Below are 22124 nucleotides of genomic sequence, written 5' to 3'. Positions count from 1 at the left end.
ATAATTATTGTTTATGATATATTCAATAAAATACTAGAAATAACTTAACATGCAATATGATTAACTGATTCTTAGGTTTATGACAGTTTAAACTGATTTTGATGCTATTAAGTGAGAAAATTCTATTGGAACTTACCTCTCAATAAAGCTAAAAAAAACTTATCTGATGCTTTAAAATAAAAACGTTCCTCCTTTTTTACATATTTATTTCAACAAGCAACTTGAAAGATACATATTTATATTGCCATCATTAAAAAAATTATATTTACAAAATACACATAGAAATTGCATTGAACTCAAACTGCTTACTTTCAAATTTATTTTTTTAATGAAAGTTTTTACTAAAACATCAGTATCCGTAAAATTTTGAATATTTCATGGAGAATATCAATGCAATTAATTATCGATAAATAACATTTTGAATATGTATTAAAAAAATATCTTCACAAAATACAAATAAACTAATTCTCTTTTTTTTCCCCACCAAAATCTTACTTCTCTTAATTGAATAATCATACAAAAACACTTGAATTTTGCATAAATGTTGAAAAATAAATAAAACCTCAGCCATGGGATATTTCGAAAAACATTTTAGGTCGGTATATATAACAAATTTTAACAATATTTAAATTTCATTATGTGCCATATAAAACCTAGAATGTGTTAACTATTTTACTTACTTCTCCATTAAAAACTCAACTTGTTATCAAAACAATTAAACTCTTCACAGAAATTTTACTTTAAAAATAATGTTAATCAAAAATTCTTTTTTTTGTGATCATTCTAGTAGTAATACGTTTGTTGATGTATACTTTGATTTCACATAAACAGAAAATCTCTCGTAGGACTTTGATACAAATCAGCCTAAGGAATGTATTTCGAAACTTTTTTTAAGTTAGACACATGCTTATACTTAAATTGGCATGAACGGTTGCCAGACGTATTCAGGTGTAAGTATGAGACCTTGCTAATTCAAGTAAAAGGTGTATGGATAAATATTGAAGAAACAATTTATAGTAATTAGAAAATCTTTTATTTTTAAATTGACAAAGATATGTTTGCCTTTAGAAAAAGTTTAATAATTTGTCTATTTTTTTCTTGTTTTTATATATTTATTAAAGCTGATTTATTTTTGTTTCATTTCAATGATAAATAAACAATTTTTAATGTTTACAGTTCGATTAAAAACACTCAATGCTGTCACTTTAACTATTAAGCCTCCAAATGTTTCTTTACAATTAAAAATATTTATAAAAAAACACTTCCAAATACTTGTATCTATAATAATCAGTGTGCTGACCTCGCATAAGAAAGGTCCTGGGCTTGAATCCCGGACAGGGCATAAATGTTCTTACATTCTCTGTACTATCTGTCCTTACTGTGGGAGCAAGGTTGGCCCACCTAATATGGTACCCTGAAATAGCGTCCAAGAAATCTGCCCTATTGATACCTGAATGATGTGTATTGGAAAAAAATTATTTGTGTTTAATATAAATATAGGTATCAAATATGGATATATTTAAGAAAAGTTGAAATTAAGCAAGTGATATTTAAAAAGAAAATTATATGTACACTGCACAAAAAAGAGGAACACCCTGAATAACTTAATCCCCACTAACCAGATTTTCACAAATTAAGACTATGTCCTAATTATGACCTAAAATAAGAGTCTAACTCCACAATTGCTTATAAATTATTGCAAAGAGATACAAAGGAATTGTCAATAATCAAATGTAAATGCATTTGAAAATAACTACCCTGCTTAATTCTTTATGATGATTAAATATATATTCGTAAAAATATAGTTTTAAGTTGTTTAATATATTTATAGCAAGTAATAAAACTAAATTGCATACTATTGTCTTTTCTTTGTACAAAAAACTCATTCACGATAATGCATTACTTATAAATAGCACATAAAAAAATTTAAATATTGGGTTAAACTTTGTTTTTGAAAGTAACTACCATGCTCAATTTTTTATATTGTATCGATAATAACATTAACACAAAGTTTGTACACAATATAAAATTAAGTTGGTCCAAAAAACGTTCAGTAATAATTTAAAATAACTATTTCCAAGTCATAATTTTTCTTTCCTATTATTATTAATTGACTTCTAAATACAATCGAACCCCATTATAATGTGATCTCATTAGTAAGTCCACTATTAACAATTGTTCACTACATCCAAAACCTTTAAATAAATAGCTAGATGTTGTCGTATGGTTAAAAATAATAATTATTTAGCTTTATCAAGTTTTTTTAAGTTTCCTAACAGCGAATTTCTTTAAATTTCAATTGGAACGTAAAATAAGAATTAAAATATTCTCTTTATAACAAAGTAGTTGTGTCTCTATAACTGGTTTTTTAGAATATCTATCCAAATTTTGGAATTTTTTAGATGTTTATTATTTTAATTTTCATCATACTTGAAGAAAATTGCACTTCTTTAATCACTATAACAAAATGACTCGGTTTTAAATGTTTATCTATAATATGTATTACTTCATTTTTAATTAAAATCCTTAATTAACTCACGAGTTATTAAACTATGACTTTTTAAATTATTGCACAAGCTAAACATTTTAAAATGCTTATTTAAATACCTGTAAAAAGAAAATTTAACTACTAATTTCTTAGCTATTTACCATAGCAATTGAACTAAAAACATTCATTACATAAATAACTTAAGTTAAATATCAGTTTAGACTAAAAACATTTATTACAACTGAGTTTCACTTTATATTGGAGTCATTATGGCAGAGTTTGACTGTGTTATTATTGAAATATATACAATGGATAAAAATTATAAAAAATAATAAATTACGTGTGAATAACTAGATCATTCCACTGAAAATTGTTTTACATAAGTCCATTTGTGAGGTTCTGGAGTTTCTATTTTTCTGAAAAATAAATATACATTTATCAGATTAATACTCTATTTTACTATGATTAATTCTTCTAGCAATCAGAAATGTAGCAATTTAAATAATACAAATCACTAGAAAAACATTATAAGGAACTATAAAAGAACAACAAAAAAAATGAGTTTACTTGTGAGAAATTTGTGAAATTTCCCAGTACAATTACCTATTCTTATAAAACATGTAACAAATATTTCGTTTTCTTTGTACTCTTGCAACTCAAAAAATTAAAAAAGTAAATTTTATGAGCAGGAAAATTAGCACTTTTAAGTGAATTATTGATAAAAACACACTTTAACGATCCAGAAGAATTTCATGCAATTTCCCTCGTGGGCAACAACAGACAAATGAGACAAACAATTGCAGTGTGGTAAATAAATATGGATAATATAGGTAAAAATAATAGCTTAAATCTTTTTTAATTTTAAAAATATTTTTTTATGTTCCCTCGTTATTCATAAAATTATAAGTTTTATAGAAATAGTACCCCCCATAATTTGATAAATAGTTTTCACTAATTTCTAAACTATTTTTGCACAAAATATTAAAACAGGACCCTAACAAATTGGATTGGTTCTTATAATAAATACACAATAGACATGAAACATGCGGAGTACCAGTTCCAGAGACCCAGGCCAAGACAGGCTTATTGGCTAGAGAAAGTTTTCGGGTTCCTTCTAAAATTTCTACATACTTTCTTTTTACTTTTAAACTTTCTTTTACATAAAAACTTGTTCATTTAGTCATTAAATATAAAAAATAATTAGGTAAAGTTTAAAACAGTTCAGATATTTTATCTGAAAATACATGATCACAACTATGTATTATAACATGTAAACAAATTTTGGCTTTATATATTTTTATAACAAACTTTAAACGGATGCACCACACCTTCAAAGGGATTGGTCTCAAAAATATTCTATCAATCTTAGGTTAATTTGAATTAAAAGTTTTCGGGCTAAACCTCCTAAAGTGGTCAGGTTTAACAAATCTTACAAATTCAAGTAGGTCAAATTTATAATCAATAAAAAAATAAAAATTTACTTTTGAGTATAAGCTGTATTGTTAGGCATAGGCCAGAGATCCACCAGGTTTTTAGTTAACTCCACATTTCGGACACTACCAAAGAAATCTGTCAATAGAACCTTATCAGGAGAAGCAGGAAATAAATCTTTCCTGGAAGTTACTGTGGAAATGCACACTCTTTTTGGACAAACTTGGAGCTGTGAAATATTATATAAAAATAAATAAAAACATACAACTACTAATATGTATAATACAAAATGTATAATACGAAAATAAATTAAACTGATGTTTTTTTTCCATAATCATTACAAAAAGGAAAATTACAGTACTGCCATGATATTCCCCACTTATTTCATTTCCATTTATCCATTCTTAAATCCAATTCTTTTTTTATCTCCCCAATTGTTTAATCAATATCTGTGATAATTCAAGTTTTCCATTTATTATTGGTAAATGAACACAAGGTAATGATTTTAAAAAGAATAATTTTATTATTGAACTACTTGATGCAGTCAGTTATAAAAATTTTAAACACCAATTCCTTAATGTGTTGTGATACATAATAATTTCATTATTTATGGTATATACAGTACCATGACTTAAGATTTGAAAAAATAATATTAATTTAAATACAAAAAAATTACGTCCTAAAATATTTCATTGTGCAATGTGTTTATGTAAATAATATTAATATATTAAATACAGATGCAGAAAATTTTTTTATTATATGTATATAATATATTAAATACATATAATAAAAAAGTTTTAAAATTTCTTATTATATGTTATTATAATAAGAAATTATAAAAAAAAAAATTTATATTTCTAATTATTAGAAAAATTTACAGTTTGTTTCTTTTTCATTATACAGTCAAACCCCGCTATAGTGAACCTTTAAGGGACCGAAATTTTGGTTCACTATAACCGGGAGTTCACTATATCCATACTGCAAACAATTTTAACTAATTTTTTTCGAAACTGAGCCGTTTTGTTACACATTATTTAAATAAATGGCCAATAAAAAGCAATACAAAAATGATTAAAAAACAATATGTAGTAACAAAAAATATATTAACTTTTATTTTTTATTACTCTTTGTCTTACGTGCAAAAAATTTAGGAATTGCCTTTATTTAGGGATGGGAAACTGAGATAGAAGAAGTAAACAAGAAAAAATTCCTATGGCTACATTCTACTCAATGATAATTTAAAAATCTGTATATGTATTTTATATAGAAATTTCAAAATTACCAAAAAATGGAGACAAAAGTTCATTATATCCAATTCCCTCTCCTCTTTTGGTTCACTATATCCACAAAAAATAACATTATATGTGTATAGTAAGGCAAGGGAGCGAATATTTCGTTCACTATATCCGAGAGTTCACTATAAACCATGTTCACTATAGCGGGGTTTGACTGTATATAGATATGTTTGATTATACAAAAAATCGTATCCACAAGGAAAAAGAGATTATAAATAACATTTTTGACAATATTACCAATAAAAAAAAAATTTTAAAAAGTATCTTAATAAAATAATTGAAATTGTTTTGGGCATCAAAAAATTCTGTTATTGAACAATAGAAGGATTCTATTTATCAACCTCATATGGAACTACTCTTACACAAGTTTGAAAAGAATTTCAGAAAATATATGATTCATTTAAAGACGTTTTGTTCTTATCAGATAAATTGAAAAAAAACTGCATACTGTTCACCGTGCACACTTAATATAAAATATTACAATACAAGATTCAATTTTGGATCAATAAAATATTAAATTGTAACATAAATACAAACTATTAAAAAAAAAAAAATACTTACAAACTGCCCAATAGTCTTTGTGCTACCCTTCTGGACTTTTTCCAAGAATTCCAAAGCATAATAAGTGTATCTATCAATGACATACACACCAATTGTTGGATCCCCATGATGCTAAAAAATAAAAATAAATGTCAAAAAAATCAAATAAATCTAAAATAGGGTTGCCCCTCCACAGAAAGAATTGGGAAAACCTGGAAAATACAGGGAAATTTTAAAAAATCACCGTTACAAACTGGGATAATACAGGGAATTATGTTTCTTATTTTAATCTTTAGAAAAATTATGATTACTCGAAGTGCAATCTAAGGGACATTTAAGGATATTTCAGCTATACTAAATTATTTTATTTACTATGGCATTATAAGTATGTTCAGCAGTTCCTATTTTTCTCTAAGTTTTTCCAGCAATTAAAAGTTAGCTTAATATATAAAGTTAAAATTAATCCAAAATAGCTAACACAGGAGCACAGTAATAGTTTTTTCTCTTAACATATTGTGTATAATGTGCACAGAGAAAAAACAGGGAATTTTATTTTTTTCAGATTTGAATGGCAATGCTGTAAAAGGCAATCAAATAAATAAGACAATTAAGTAAAACAAAAATGAAAGAAAAAAAATGTTTACATATTAAAAAATTAAATTTTGAAATTTGTGTTTTAAGAATTGACCCCATAGAAGTTAAGAAAACAAAATATTACAGAACAATAAATTAATATCAACTGCAGTACTTACAGAAAGGGAATCTTCTCCAACTTTGCTACTTGCAACAGCTAATATATTAGGTGAGTAAAAAAGTGCAAACATTGAGGCTGCTTGGCATGTGTCCACCATGAAAAAGATGTTGCGATATCTGTAGTAATATATAAAGGTAAGGAAAAAAACTTCATGACAAATCTACTATCAAAATCTAACATAAAATTGAAATTAACTAACAATTTGGTCTAATATATGTTTGAACAACATTAAAGAGAACTATGCTTTAAACTATAAATTACTTTGCATGTAAATAAATAAATTCACTGTGATACGTTTATAATATTAAATAAATATGAAGTTCAACAGTACATGAACTGAAAGCAGCTACATTATTCAATAATTAAATAATAAATTACTTAACATTAAAAAAAATCAAATAGTGTAACAAAATTAATCTGGTACATATGTAAAAACATACAAAATAGAAATATAAGGTATAACGAGGGTACCTCAAAGTTGGGTAATTTATCTTCACCATAAGAGAATGCTTCAAAGTTCAATTTCTTAATAAATCAATTAACCATGAGTTTAAAAAACATAGCAAATTATGAATCATTTCTTTGAGCAAATATTTTTTTAGCAAAATAAATCTTGATATATATTTACAGTTTCCAAAAAAAAAAAAAAATTATAGTACTATTTACAATATGTAAGACTTTACAATTTGTGATACTTGTTGATGAGTGTTGATATTTTAAACAAATTTCAATGGCATAAAATATATAAAGTTTTTAATACTTAAATAAGTAAATATTAATTTTTTTTAAGTAAATAAGATTTTATATTTAAATGTGCACTCTTAAAATCATTTACACATCATAAAACACGTTTTTAGCAAATTGTTTGCTTGCTTTTTCTATTAGTATTTTATATTTAATAGTTAAATGAAAACTTGTCAAATGCAATTTTTAGTTTTTGATTCATGCAAAATATTTTCATTAATTTTAAGAAGTATGTGACAGTTGACAGAAAACTATTCACTAGTATTTCCGATTGTTAAATGAAATTTTCAATTTTTGGTTTGAGCAAGATATTTTAAGCCCTTATTTGGCTCAAAAATGTATTGTTCAAATTAAAATCTACTGAAAAAGCAAATAAATTCAACAACATGAAACAATAATTTAGTTCTACAATATGGAAACAGTTTTTCATTAAAGAAATATGCATAATACTTTTGTGGTTTGAAGCAAAATTCATAACATTTTTAAAAAAAAGTCTGAGAGCTATATGATTTATGCATTCAAAGTGAGTAAACAAATTTTTTTTCCAGATAAATCACATGAAAAATATTAAACTAAGAGTCAAATTTAAAACATATATATATATGAAAGGGTGACAGTCATAATTGAGTGTTGTTGAGCCACACAGATAGCAGTTGGAAGCTAAATATATTTTATTTAGCCTCACATGGTATATTCAAAACATTTTCTATCAGTGGCGGAGCTCAAATTCGCACTCCAAAACTGTGTGCTTAAGTTTTTATCCTAGGGAAAGTAGCAAATGAATTTCCCTCTATTTTATTATATTTTAGGGAAAAAGGGAAACATTAATAATTACAATTGATTTATTAAATAGGTTGATCCCACAAAAGTTAAATAGGTTAAATCCCACAAAAAGTAAAGGAAAAATGTCTTACTTTTAATTAATGCATACTTGAGCCAAAAATAGATTTATGGATAGGATGTGAATTTAAAAGTGTGAGAAAGTGTTTCTATTAGAATAATAAAATAAAACAAAATAAAATAAAATAAAATAAAAGGATTTACAGAAAAGGAATAACATAAAAAGATTAATTGTAGCTTTTAAATTTCACAAGAACTTTAATAGAATTATTCACTTTCATCAAAGTTTATCAACAATATGAAAATTAAATAAAAAGAGAAATTAAATAAAATTAGAGAGGAAATTTTTAAAAAAAACTTTTCAAACAATTAAAAAAGGAATTATTCCTTTTTTATTTTTAATACTTTCATTAATCTAAAAAACTTTCATAAAATTAACATAAGCAAATTTAATTTTAAACGATAAAGAAATAACTCTTACCTCCTCTTTTCCCACATTTGTTCAAAAGCATCAGCAAGTTCCACATTTGTGATTTCTTCAGAATCTTGAAACTTCAAAAAACCTTCACCTCCATGACCTGCAAAAATAAAATCAAGCTAATAAATAATTGTTAACTGCAATATAATTATAGGAAAAAGATGGTTCTGAAAAAAGTAAAACACAAATGTAATGTAGTTTAAGTAAAGGAAAAAAAAATATCAGAATTTCATTGAAGGAAAAAAAGCTTTAATAAGAGTGAACTTCTTAAGTATATAGTTAACATACAACTCCAACTATAAAGTCATCAAAACTGCAAGGAAAATACCAAATTTTGATATTTTGGCTCTTACTACATAAAAGTGGCTAAAATATTGACTTCACAGAAATAAAATTACAACTAAACAAAGAGCAAAATGTTCTGTAATGACTGTCCTTAAAATATATATATAAAATTTAACAAGGATTCTACAAAAATATATCAAGAGTTGTGATTAGGAAGCCCTCTTGAGCGCACTATATTAGAATTTCAATAAATATCCTAAAAATAAAACCTAGAAACTCAATATATTTCCTTAAAAAAATATTTAAAAAGGTTCTTTAAAAATTTTTTTAAAAAAAGCTAAATCAATAAGATTATTATGCTTCTGAACAAATTTTATTATTCAAAATTTGAACAAAAATATATAAGTTTTATAGACGGTTTTAATTGTTATGGAATACTTTTTACGACAAGACTGACTTCAAAGAGAGGTCATCTTTTCCCGAGAATTGAAAATAACAATGTGAAAGCTAAGAAGAAAAAAATTTTTATTGATATTTATCATTTACATAAGATTGTAAGGTATAACACTTATTTATTCAAGAATAAAATATAGACTTTTTACATGGAACAAAAGTGCAGTATATCAAAAAATTGTCCACCAAAAGAAAAGACAATGTTCTAAAATGTGTTTTAAATGTGGGTTAATAAATAGGCAAAATAATATTCTAAAAAAAAAATTTTTTTTTTCATTTCTTTCAATTCTATAATGAAATATAATAAACCAATCAGGTCATCCAAAAACAGTCTTAGTATGCCATTCGGTGACTTTGTAAAAATAATATCGTGTTTTAGCTTGATTTCATTTTTGCTTCGTGTATAATAAAATCATGGTTGTTATGCACAATAATATAAATGGTAAATAAATCCAAAATTTTTATTATTCTTCACCTGTCATGTAAATCAAAATATTGCTGTGTTCGTCAGAAAGCAAGCGTTTGGACCTGGGAGTACTAGGAGATAATCTTCCGGTTAAAATTCGTATAAAATTCTCAACAGTTACCTAAAATTAAAGAAAATTCATATTATTTTGAGCTCTTTTGATGTGCCAACATTTCTGTTACTTTTTTTACTTGCTGTGAATAAATTCAACTTTATTGCTTTAATAAAAACTTAAGTGATGTTTCCATACCATAAAACCATTTATTTTAATAATAATTTTAAAAAATGTGCAGTAAATTTTTCTGTAATAACTAATTTTTACTCAATTTTTGAAAATTTTCTTTTAGTACATGCAAGTTAAATATTTTGCTCGAAATCCAGTATTATTTTTAACTTATAACTCTTAAGTTGATCTTATTTTTAAAAAAAATTAAAATAGATAATATTTCAATAACATTTTCTTAAAAAATTATGTTATAATTTTTTTTTTTGATTAAGTTCAAATAATTTAAACTTTGTTTTACTTAAGTGTTCAATAACCTTTGTTAGTTCTTTGACCAACTTTAAAAAAAAAAAAAATTATTTTAATGCATGTAAGTAAAATATTTCGTTAGAACTTCATTATTTTTAAACACATAAATCATAAGCCATTTCTATTTTCAAATAAGACAAAGTTCTATAAAGCTAAAGCAAAGCTTATTTTTTCTTTCAAAATTCTGCTTTAGAACAATCCATCTTTATTATATTAATTAAAAACCATTGTGTGAATTTATTGATGATTTAAAAGCAATTTTAAAATAATAATTTTTATTAAAGATGTTTTTTTTTAATTTACTTAAGAATAATTTTAGATTTCTAATAGTGTGCTTTTGTTTTAAAAGAAATTATATCTGAATTTATCTCATAACACGATACATCCTAACAATGCAATGTCTAACAGACAATTTTATCATGATATAAAATTTCTTACATCACCTAGTCCTATTCTTGGGTATAAATCTATTATTTTGTTCTGGTAAAAACTAAGAAATCTAAGAATAACATGATATAATAAATTAAAAAAAGAAAAGTTACCCCCCTCTATATTCTGACCACTAAATTCTAAATTAACCACAAAGCAATGCACTGTAATTGTTCAATTTACGCAGGTTACATTGTATGTATAATGGAAAAGAAGAAGGCAATGAATTCACATCTGTTCCCTTCAACAATGGGTTTTTTTTTTTATTTTTTTAGTGTGTGTGTGGGGGGGGGGTTATGATTGATGACAGTTTTCTTAAAATAATTTTAATTTCATTCTATATACAGTTATTTCAAATTTTTCATTTTACTTGTAAGTATGCTACAACATACAGAGATAACAACTGCTCCGGATTTGACAAAATATTGTAATTGATAGAGAACTATAAATTAAAATTTGTAGATTTTGGGTTAATTTTGCAAACTTCTTACAAAGCTCAACTGTAACAAAGTGGCGTATCACATAAGCCTTCAAATCTTTTAGAAATAGCTGTGAGTAAACACCCTATAAATAAAATTCACTAAACCAAGAATCAAACATTAGAAGACTACCGCTCGAAAATAGTTATTTGCTGTCCGGAGCAAGTTGGCATCTCTGAACAAATACCAAGAGATATAAAGTTTATATACTAAATTTTTCTTGAAACAAAATTTACCTCATATCCTCTATAATCTACTTCAACGTCATCCCCATATACATTAATATGATGATGAGCATTATTATAAACTGTAGCAGCTTTGGGATTACGAGGATTGCAAGCCATGTCATCCGCCAGCATTAAAATTATTCGGCTGAAAAATAAACAAACTTTAAAAAAAAACACAAAAAGTAATAAAATTCCTCAACAGAAAAATTTTAAAATACCTATCTGGAATACCAAGTCTCTTCACACTTCTGTAAATTGAAAGTACGTTGGAAACATGCCGGTAATTGAACCAAAATCGAGAAGTACATACTAGAACTGCCCAGTTATTTGTGTGACCAGTTTGAAAGAAATCTTCTAAATCTTCTTCAGATGCCTACCCAAATAAATCAAGAACTAATGAAAGAAAGAAAATATTAACTAGAATAGATATATTTTATGCAAACAGCACTCAAAACATACCTGTACTATATTATAAGAAGAAATTAAACATAGAAATAAAAGGGAACTAAAAGTTAAAAAAATATTTTTGTTAATTTTCATTATGTAACAAAGTTACTTCTTTCATTGAATTCAACGATATAACAGTGTGAATAAGTTCTTAGGATTTGTTTACACTGGATTTGAGATAAACCAATAAGACAGCAAAATTTGAGTAAATCTAAAATTTTGCTTATAGCTTTCTAATTAAATTCAAACGCAATTATAATTTTTTTAAGGAGCGTTTTCACTGCACATGTGAAAACTTGCATACTCGAAATTGGAGACGTGAATGAGAGGAGTTGAAATCGAAAAACTCGCCAATCAAATTCTAGATTGCATTTTCCAATTCGCTTCTATGCTGATGCTTTGGCTTTTGTGTAGTTATCCTTTGTCAGCTAGTGATCCAAAGATTTCGGTGATTAGGAATCGGGGAGATATTAGGCTGTTGTTGTTGTTGTTGTTGTTGTTAATTTACGTCGCACTAGAGCTGCGCAATGGGTTAATGGCGACGGTCTCGGAAACATCCCGGAGGATGATCCGAAGACACGCCATCACAATTTTGATCCTCTGCGGAGGGGATGGCTCCCCTGCTTCGGTAGCCCGACGACCTGCGCGCGAAGTCGAGCACTTTACGGTAGCACAGTTTAACGAGGACCAATACCGCACACCCTCGGTCCCTACGCAGACTGATCCAAGTGGTCACCCACCCGCACACTGACCGTAGCCAGTGATGCTTGACTTCGGTGATCTGCTGAGAACCGTGTCTTAACGATCAGTCCACTGCGGGACGGGGTTATATTAGGAGTTTTCGGGAATATAAATTTCTGTCAATGCTGTACATATTTTGACAACAGAGGTCCCTCGTATTAAAAGATTTACTGCTTTACATTTTTTTTTACCAATTTTCTTATTTTTATATTTAAAAATTTTCTTGCTTCATTTAAAATCAATCTAATTTGACAATCGTTTATTACACTAGAGTGATCATTCTCTATTACCAAGGGGCAACTTAGGCGACAAAAATTAAGTACAAGGTTGTATAAAAACTCGGTGTCACCTAAATGTTTTTTCACCCATCTTGGTAGTTTCGAATAACAAAATAAAGTATTCTTTTATTTCTTTAAGTCGCCTTATAAAGTATTTTACCACTTAAGTATTTTACCATTTAAGTATTTTACCACTTACTTAGTCTTACTATGAGTCTTATATATCATTAAATTTTAATTCATTTATTTTTACTTGGTAATATTGTATGCATTTTAGTCATCAATATACTTTACCCTAAAGTATTTGTCAGCAATAATAATTTTTCATAAACTGAAGTTTTCCTTAATTAATATTTAATGAACGATATTTTTTTTTCAAGTGTTGATGCCTTTTCCTCGCTATCACGCAAGCCCCCCACAATTTTTAATACAATTTTCATGAGATTGCTTTACTATTTTATTCATCTTCGCCTTTATCTTATATTCTTGAATTCTTGTTTGCCTTAATCTTATTCAATACCCCCCTTTTTTATACTTAAATAGTTTTAATATTCTATTTAAAAAATATAATAGGCAAAACACTTCCACTCGCCATCATTCATTAACCCAATGAACAAGCAGTCCTTTTAAGATCGCTTTGATCGTTCATTTACAGTAGGGCAGTTTACCGATAAAGCGATAAAAAATTAAGATATGTGTTAGGGTTAATATTTGTAACTTTCGTTTGAATCATTGGATTTCGTTAACTTGTAAATTAAAAAGCTTTAAAAATTTACCTGCTTCAGTGATTTGAATTTTATTTTCTCTCTTAAGTATGGATAAGGGCATTTTGCCAAGCACCGAAGATCATTTTAAAAGTTCATCGGGAAAAAAATAAAAGTTAAACTTCGTTAAACTTTTATTAAGAAAGTTAAACTTCGCAATCTGCGACGTTATTTGTAGAAGAATCAGCAGTCGTAGAAGGATCACTAGTTCTATTCAACGACTCATTTTCCTGCTCCGCTCGCTTCCGTGCTCTGTAATCACGGTAATACTGTGCATTTTTCCCTCGTGGACCTCTTGAACCAGTGGAAGTGCTTGTGGTTGCCTCATCGTCTCGCTCTGGTAAATGTATTTGTTATAATAATGCATGTGAATGCGTCATAATGTAATTTCAGAAGAGAAAACCTAACAATCAATTGATATTCACAAGAGACGTACCTTGACATAACCTTAAATCCGTCGCATTGTCCGTGGGATTGTTTTCACTCATTTTTTACAATTGTTATCCACTAAATTTTAAAATAAAAAAATACTACCCTACTGAATTATATGTGTATCAAAACAAACTAAAAAAATATATGTAGAAAAACAATACTTTTAGGACTTTTATTATTTTTATGCTAGTGAGAACCAAAACAATATGGAAATGAATGAGAGAAAACTGGATCCTACCACTTGATTTCCTGGCCAATAAAAATGTAGCGTTAAACGTTTAACGCAACCTTGTTGGATGTCGCATAAGAAGTATAACTTAAAAAAAAAAAAAAAAAAAAAAAAAAAAAAAAAAAAAAAACAACTCGTTTGATACTTTGTCTTAACTAATTTTTTTGCGAAAATTGTTAGATTTTCACTTAACTGGCTGTGACAGCTGTGACCAATTACCGACGTCATTTTAGGGGAAGAATGGTATTGGGAATTTAGTTTAACTTTATTTTGATGAGTTGAACTTCTAAAAACGTGTACTTTTTAAACTAATACTGGTCATTAGGATGGGAAACTAACAATAAAGCTGAATAAAAAAATTAATTATTTTAACTTTTTTAATATAGTCGGTATGAATGGTTGGTTTAATATAATTATGTACGAATGAGCAAGTTTGAAATATACAGCAATAATGTAAAGGGTTCACGATAGATTTTAAGAATATTAGCTTTACAACTGTTTTCTTTGCTTTTTTTTAATATTATTAACGCTAAAATAAAATTTCAGATAATTAATAAAAAAAACTAATTTTTGAAGAATTTTTTTTTTTTTACATTACACTAAAATATAATAATGGAAAAGAGACACCTTTTAGCTTTCAATTTTTTTTTTAATTTCTCAAGAAATACTTAGAGCACTATTTTGCAATTTTAGAAACGTTTAGTTCATGCAATTTTTCATACTTTGCAATAAGCTTTCAAAGGTTTGACGGACCGATAATAAATTATGAAAGAAAACAAGTATTTTGAACACCCTAAGTCAAAAAATCAAGCAATAATCTTGTAACTTGTATCAATTACTCTAGTTGTTATTTGCAATAATTGCATAAAATTTTGTAAATCTAGCTTAAATATTTATGGAGATATAAACGTTTTTATTGAAAAAAATTTTTTTTTCTTGTCTTATGTTTTTTTGTTATAACTTTAAAAATATTCAGTAAAATTAAACAAAATTTTTGAAACAATTTAAAATTAAAAACAAAATTACTGTTTTATAATTGAATATATATATATATATATGTATGTTTGCAAAATGCTCAAGATATGAGTATAACGAATATATGAGTAAACGTAAAAAGTTTAAAGCAATTTTCGTAGTAGTTTTTTTACTTTCTAAAAGAAAGCTCAAAACGATTATAAGGTAGTGTAATTTGAAATACTACATAATGAAATGCGATTACAGAGTTGAAATTTAATTTGCTAATAAGAGGGCCATATTTTACTAGTGAATTTGACATGAGTTTTTTTTTTCGAAATTGTTTGCTTGAAAATTATTGTAGTTTTAAGAACTTTTTCGCTCACGTTTTATTGCGTTAACTAATGACTATTTATCCATTGTTGTAGAAAAATTTAATATCTCTCTCTCGAGATCTTCATTTTATAAGAACGTGCTTGAGAGAGAGAGAGAAAGAGATAAAAAAAACTAACATAACATCTTGCCAAAAATAAATCTTAACATTACTGAAACCTTTAAAAATACAAAACAATTAATTCAAGAAAGATAAAAAAAAAAAAATTAAAAAAAACTTTTCGAGTTTTAATAAAATAAATAAAATTAAAAATTAACAGATATAGTGATACACACGTAAAATTATAATTATTCATTAAAAAAAGAATTTTTTTTTATTAATAATAGTATTGACTTATAAGGGGTGAAGAACTATGATGACTAAGGAACAATCTAGGGAGTTGGTGAGAGGAGCTTCCTAGTTATTAAAATAATAGTTACAAGGTATTTTCTATAATCTATTGAAATAGGAGGATATGTTTGAATTTGAAGGGTGTCCCCATCACTATTAAAAGATAGGCACCCTTTAGTTGCATGATCCCCAAGCACCACCTTCAGTGTGCTCCCCTCACCCCTCGGTGCATTCCATCCCTTCTATGTGCAATTAGTTATTATTTATATTTATTGAGAAGTTATTATTTGCACATTAAAACTTTAAAAATGGCAATTTTTTAGGAGCTTATACTCTTGTGATAATAATTCTGACCCGGTTTTAAAACCGGAAAAACAATCTTAAAATTCTTCTTCGGGAGTTAGAAGAAATTCACTATAAAAAAATCTCGGATGGTCAGAAGAATACAGAGGAAGTGTCACTCATTTATCGTCTGCTAAGATGGTCGAGCATGCGCTCTCATGCATATGATGGACAATCGATAGTTTTTTCGTATCCATAGAAACGGAAGCCGCTATCTGAAATGGCGACGACTTTAGAATTTCAAGGACGAATATTTTCCACTTCAATACTTTTTATAAAATAGCTTAATTTATATGGACGTCCGGAAATGAAAATACCTGTCAGAATTTGAAATTAGAATATTCTATGCGAGTTATTTTTGTTCCAACAGCTGGTGTATGTTACTGAGACTTAGAATACCGGTACAAGAACACGCGAAGGACTTTTTAATGCGCTTAGAACGTCATTCGAGTGAAGATACTACTCCGAAGAGATAAATTTTTTCCCTATACAAGTGATAGAATTGTTCCTTCTAAGATAAATTTTTAAGATGAATTGACAAAATGGATTTATTTTCTTTCAACTGGTGAAATCGTGGTTATTGTATACTCACAAAAAAAAACGGATATCTAACGCCGGAAGTCACGTGACTGATGTCCATTTTCAGGCAATTAAATGGTAATTATTCTGCGTTTATTTGTAAATTATATTAAAAAAAAGCTCTTTTAAATAAAAAAAAAAAAGTAAGAGATATTTTTCATTTGCATGTAAGGATAAATTTCTTATTGTTATTAAGAGTTATAAGTCGAAGTATTTTTACCATATGCTTTATTTATGTAAATAACTTACAAATAAAAATTTTTTGTCTACAGATTTCTATATTATGTTAAAATAATATATTAAAATTTTAGATTTTATCTAGAAATATGTGCCATTTTTTTTCTAATCTTTATTGACGTTTTTTTTTTTTTTTTTTTTTTTTCATTTGGAGCCTTATTTTTAGCTGAAAAGTACGTGTAGTAATGAATTTTATAAGTTCAAAAGAATATTAATAATGTGTAATCATTTTATAAGAAATCTAAGATCGGAAGTCACGTGACTGATGTTCATTCTCAGACAACTGTTAATGGTAATTATTCTACATTCATTTGTAAATTATATAAAAAGCTTTTGTAATTAAATAAATAAAATATATTTTACTGCTACATTTCAAGATATATTTTCTTATGGTTAGTAAGAATTCTAAGTAGAAAAATTTTCACCATATGATTTAATTATGTGAAGGACTGTATGTTTTATTTATGTAAAAAATTCATTTCTACATTATGTTAAAATAGTAGCTTAAATTTTAGATTTCGTTCAGAAATGTGTGAAATTTTTATTCTAGTTTCTATTGACGTATTTAAGTATTATTATTTCAAGTCATATTTTTAATTGAAAAGTATGCGTTTTAATATATTTTGTAGTTCAATAGAATATTGATAATGTTTAAACATCTTACAAAAAAAAAATTATTGCTCTTTATAAATTATTATTGTCTCAATATCTACACTGAGACTGCAGCATTCTATTAAAATTAAAGGTAGTTAAAGTTGCCCGGTAGTTAAAATACTAAATATTTTAACTACCGGGCAGCGATTTTTCAATCCATCAGCATTTAATGACTTGCTCTCCTGTTTGTCATTTCTTTAAATAAAAAAAAAAAATTATTAATGATTTTTTAATTCGTGTAAAAATTTTTTAAAGAAATAAAAGCTTGATCTATAATTGGGACAAACTACAGCCAATTTCAAAAAAAAAAGAAGAAGAAAAAAGAAAAAAAAGAGCGAGAGTCGTTAAAAGTCACTGGATTGCAAATTAGCTACTGGGCATGTTAACTACTTAAGTGATTATAAAAAGTTATAAAACTCAAAAAACTTAAATATTTTACTTGCTCATAATTTAATTATACCTTTTGTTTGCTAGCTTAGTATATAGTGCAACTTGGCTACCACTTTAAAATTTTTAATTGGGCACTTTGACGGCCAACATACATTCTAATGTAACGATAATCATGCATGAATTTCAAACATTACATGTAGGTCATGTATATATCATGTAAATATTGTATGGGTAACAATGTATGGGTGAATAATGTATGGGTCATGCAAATATTTGCATGTAATTTCTGCCGACAAGTGGTTCATGTTGGCTCAGCTTTCATTCCTGATTGTTAGCTCGTGACATATCTGTTAGCTCGTAATTCGATATCGGAATACCCTTCAGACGCTCATCTCAGGATCTGCCTACTTAAAAGAAAGATAAAGGTGCATCGACGTTCCTTGCTTGTTTCTGTTCTCTAAATTTATATGATCTGCCCCTGTAGAACAACAATGACGACACAAAGGTGTAGTAAAAATTGATATTGGTATTTAGTTGTTGAAATAATTTGTATTTTTTTTTATGCAGGGTATTTCATAAGTATTACCCTTAGAATTAATTTTTACAGTCTTAGTCAAAGATGAAGTTAAAAAAAAAAATTATAACAAGTTTTGCAGTGAAAAATAATTTTAAATTAATTCTACAAATCTAAAGTGTGGTAAAAAGTTATGTGCATAAATATTCCAATAAAATTAGGCGTATACAATGGGGATGTTTTTTTTTATATTTTAGTTTATAACCGGCGTAGAAAAGCCGTCCTAATTTTAAGTTTACGACTATCAATGTTCAACTCTATAGTCTTTTAATTTTGAACCCAACCCTGAAGACAAAGGAGCTCCTGGATAAAGCATAGAAACAAACTAGCCTTCGTGGTGGACTTTTTAAGGAAACTAAACTGCAATTGCATTGCATTATGGAGAGGAAAAGCACTAAAACCTCCCACTGTGAGCCTGACGACAAGGGGACTCTAACACATGATCCGTCTACTACTGAGGATATTTTACTTCTGCACAGCGATCAGATCGAGACGGGTGTGGAATTGGTATCGACAAGCCATCGCTGGGATTCGAACCTGGGACATTTCATGGAAAGGCGAGTGTTCGATCCCCTGAGCCACAACTGTTCAGACTCAATATTTTATTCATTTACATTTAAGGTTCTTTCTACAATTAAAAAAAAAAAGAACACGGCCACTAACAGTTAATAATGCAAAACACACAGTTGGCACAATTGCCATATAACACATAGGGACTATTAAAAAAAGTGGTTATTGAACAATAAGGTGTAAAATTTGTATCGTTCAGAGTGGTAGATGGTGACGGAAAAGCACCCTCGAGTACAAAGTGTTAAATGAATTTACTTATCTACTATTTATTTTATGAATCTTAACCATAAAAGAAATCTACATGGAAAGAATAGAACAAAACATTATCCAGTGTTACACTATCATGCTACATACAATTTAAACTAAAAAGAGCTAAATTCATGTATAAAATTACATCTGCATTTATTATAAAAGCAATTTTAAACGTACGCACCACATCTTAAGTGTTCTTAAGTGTAATTGCAACTGATAAAATCCATTTTGTCTGAGTTTTTCGTTTGAAATGCTAACAAAAAGGGAAAGGGGTTTTACTTATTTCTGTAAAAATTAAGTGGCTGCAAAAATCAATTCAAGGTCATTTCCCAAATAAAATGAGTTAACAAGTTTGAAATGTTCTGAAATATTTTGGGAAATAGTGGATCTCAAAGAAAAGTTTGTTAAATAGAAAATTCACTTCTATTTGGAAGTTATTTTACGAAGAAATTTCCAAGATGTATTTTGGTTCCTCGAAAAAAATCGCAAAATAGAGAAATTCGAAAAATGGAAGTTCATCTAATAGAAGTCCAACTGTAATTTTTTTAATTACTTATAACTAACTCCTAACAACAATTTTAAGTCTATTTTATTTTGACTAATTCTATTTTATTATCATAATAAAAACAATGGAAGAGAATAGTGCAATAATAGTTTTATGCAATGTGCGTCGGTCAAAGTTGCGTGTTTAAGTTGCTTTGGTTGGTTAAAAAGAAAAAAAAGCTTTCATTCATGCTACATAAAATAAGTCACGTTAGCTAAAGAATTCTGGAACTCATTCACGATAAGGCTATTTTCGTTTACAGTAATTAGTAAAAAGTTCTGTTCATTTTCAAAATTTTCGCTTTCTGCTGCCAGTTGACACTTGTTTTTTCTCTTTTTAAAAAGAGAAGTTGTATCAAGTTGCATTTTCAGGAAGAGATGATGCATATTAATTCATCATTCCAGTCTCTGTTTAAAATAGAAAAACTCTGGTATCACATACCAGATTTATTTGTGAACTAGATAGAGAGTAATATTTTATGAAACGAGGTGTGTGATGAAAGAGGAAAAAAACCTTGAAAAAAAATTATTTATAATCTGTAAGTCCTTATCCAGAATCTAAAGCAGAAAGTGTTAAAAAATGCGACGTACTACGCAGAATAAAATCCGTACAAAAAAATTTATATTTATAGCAAAATTTCTTAAGTCCATCTTCTTACAGAACATTTTATGGCCAATTCTGAATGGAAAATTTTAAAATGCAGTTTAATTTTATAGCAGTTTGTTTCATTGAGTAAGAATTTGGTTAATTAATACTCCTTTTTCTCAATTTTTTATCGTTAAAAAATTGAATGTTAACAATTCTAATGAGAGTTGTTTAATTTTTACTGTGCCCGAGGAACAATGGTAATTACCAGAGCTAAAATGTCAATACCTAAAAAATTCTAAAAAAAAAAAAGGCTCGAAAACCATAAAAATAGCTTTAAAATGAAAAAAATGCCTTTTAAATTATCAACTTTATGTCGTTAATTAACTTTAAAAAAATATATAAATCGTATCCTGTTTTTATGAATTTAAAAAAAAGAGTAAATTAGTGATTAAGATAAATTAGCAGTTCATGCATTAAATAAAATGTAAGTAAATAGCTAATTAAAATTTTTAGCTGATTAAGATAAATAAGAATTTATTAATCTTCAATTACTATCTTAAAGAACATCAGAATTTTACTGTACTATTAAATGCTTTTTGATGTTCCTAAAATTGAAAAAACGCCTTACATCCATAAGCTGATCTCTTGAAAAACTCCAATCAATATCCACATTTGTTATTGAAACGTATTTAATATACAAGATTAAAGGGCAAAAATGTACAGTAATTTATAAAGAAATAAATTAATTCATAAGCAAAATGGATTTTAAATTAATTATGTCAATCAAAATTAATAAGAAAAATTGACAAAAAAAAGAGGGAAGAAAAACTTCGAAAATAATAAAAAAATGAACATAAAATGACATGAAGTAATGACATGAGAAAAGAAAACTAACCAAAAATATTTATTATTAATATTTTAGCTCTAGTAATTACCATAAGTCTGTTAAAAATACGACTTTTTTAAAATTCGATTTCTCTAGTTCACCGATTTCGCTCAAATTTTGCATTTTGCCCTGCATAATTACATTCAATATATGGCAAATGATGTAAAAATTGTATATTTAATAATTGAAAATTTCGTCGACTATTATTAAATAAAATAATAAAAAGTACTGAATTTTTAAAATTTATTTTCGGCATGGATTATCTTTGGATAATCGAATTTTGTAACTATGTGCAAAATTTTCGATAAAAATTTTCTCGAAATATGACAAAATCCGAAAAAGTAAAATTCGCATTAAGGGGGCCAAACTTTGAACCACTCTAATGACCAAACTATTTGAACCATATTTCCCAGATTGTGGCTATCTAGAAATCCGAATCTGGCAAACAAAAACTATGCTTAATCAGAAGTACGTTTTTGTATCTGATTTCGTAACTTG

The 22124-nt window shown here is 27.1% G+C and overlaps 2 protein-coding genes across 4 annotated transcripts in view; one reads left to right on the top strand and one right to left on the bottom strand.

Annotated features, from left to right (window-relative positions):
* Positions 1–189: 189 nt before the first annotated feature.
* Positions 190–12170, bottom strand: PIG-K (Phosphatidylinositol glycan anchor biosynthesis class K). Its single transcript, XM_087153581.1, has 9 exons — positions 11901–12170; positions 11660–11814; positions 11451–11586; positions 9784–9895; positions 8574–8670; positions 6507–6624; positions 5776–5886; positions 3970–4148; positions 190–2904 (listed from the first exon to the last, which is right to left on the bottom strand). The coding sequence occupies exons 1-9, from the start codon at positions 11979–11981 to the stop codon at positions 2844–2846; spliced, it is 1050 nt and encodes a 349-aa protein (XP_087009707.1). The 5' UTR covers positions 11982–12170; the 3' UTR covers positions 190–2843.
* A 4371-nt stretch (positions 12171–16541) lies between these two features.
* Positions 16542–22124, top strand: part of LOC107451426 (uncharacterized) — a 67251-nt gene continuing 61668 nt past the window's right edge. For all 3 annotated transcript variants that reach the window (XR_006225273.3, XR_015429839.1, XM_043043376.3), the window contains exon 1: positions 16542–17009. The gene's annotated coding sequence lies outside the window, so the exon portion shown is untranslated. The remainder of the gene's footprint in view (positions 17010–22124) is intronic.

The sequence above is a fragment of the Parasteatoda tepidariorum genome, chromosome 10 (genome assembly GCF_982258835.1).
Source record: "Parasteatoda tepidariorum strain Cologne lab strain chromosome 10, Ptep-v5.0, whole genome shotgun sequence".
NCBI classification, from domain to species: domain Eukaryota; kingdom Metazoa; phylum Arthropoda; class Arachnida; order Araneae; family Theridiidae; genus Parasteatoda; species Parasteatoda tepidariorum.
The sequence above is the reverse complement of the archived record's forward strand: the minus strand, read 5'-3'. Positions and strand labels throughout refer to the sequence as shown.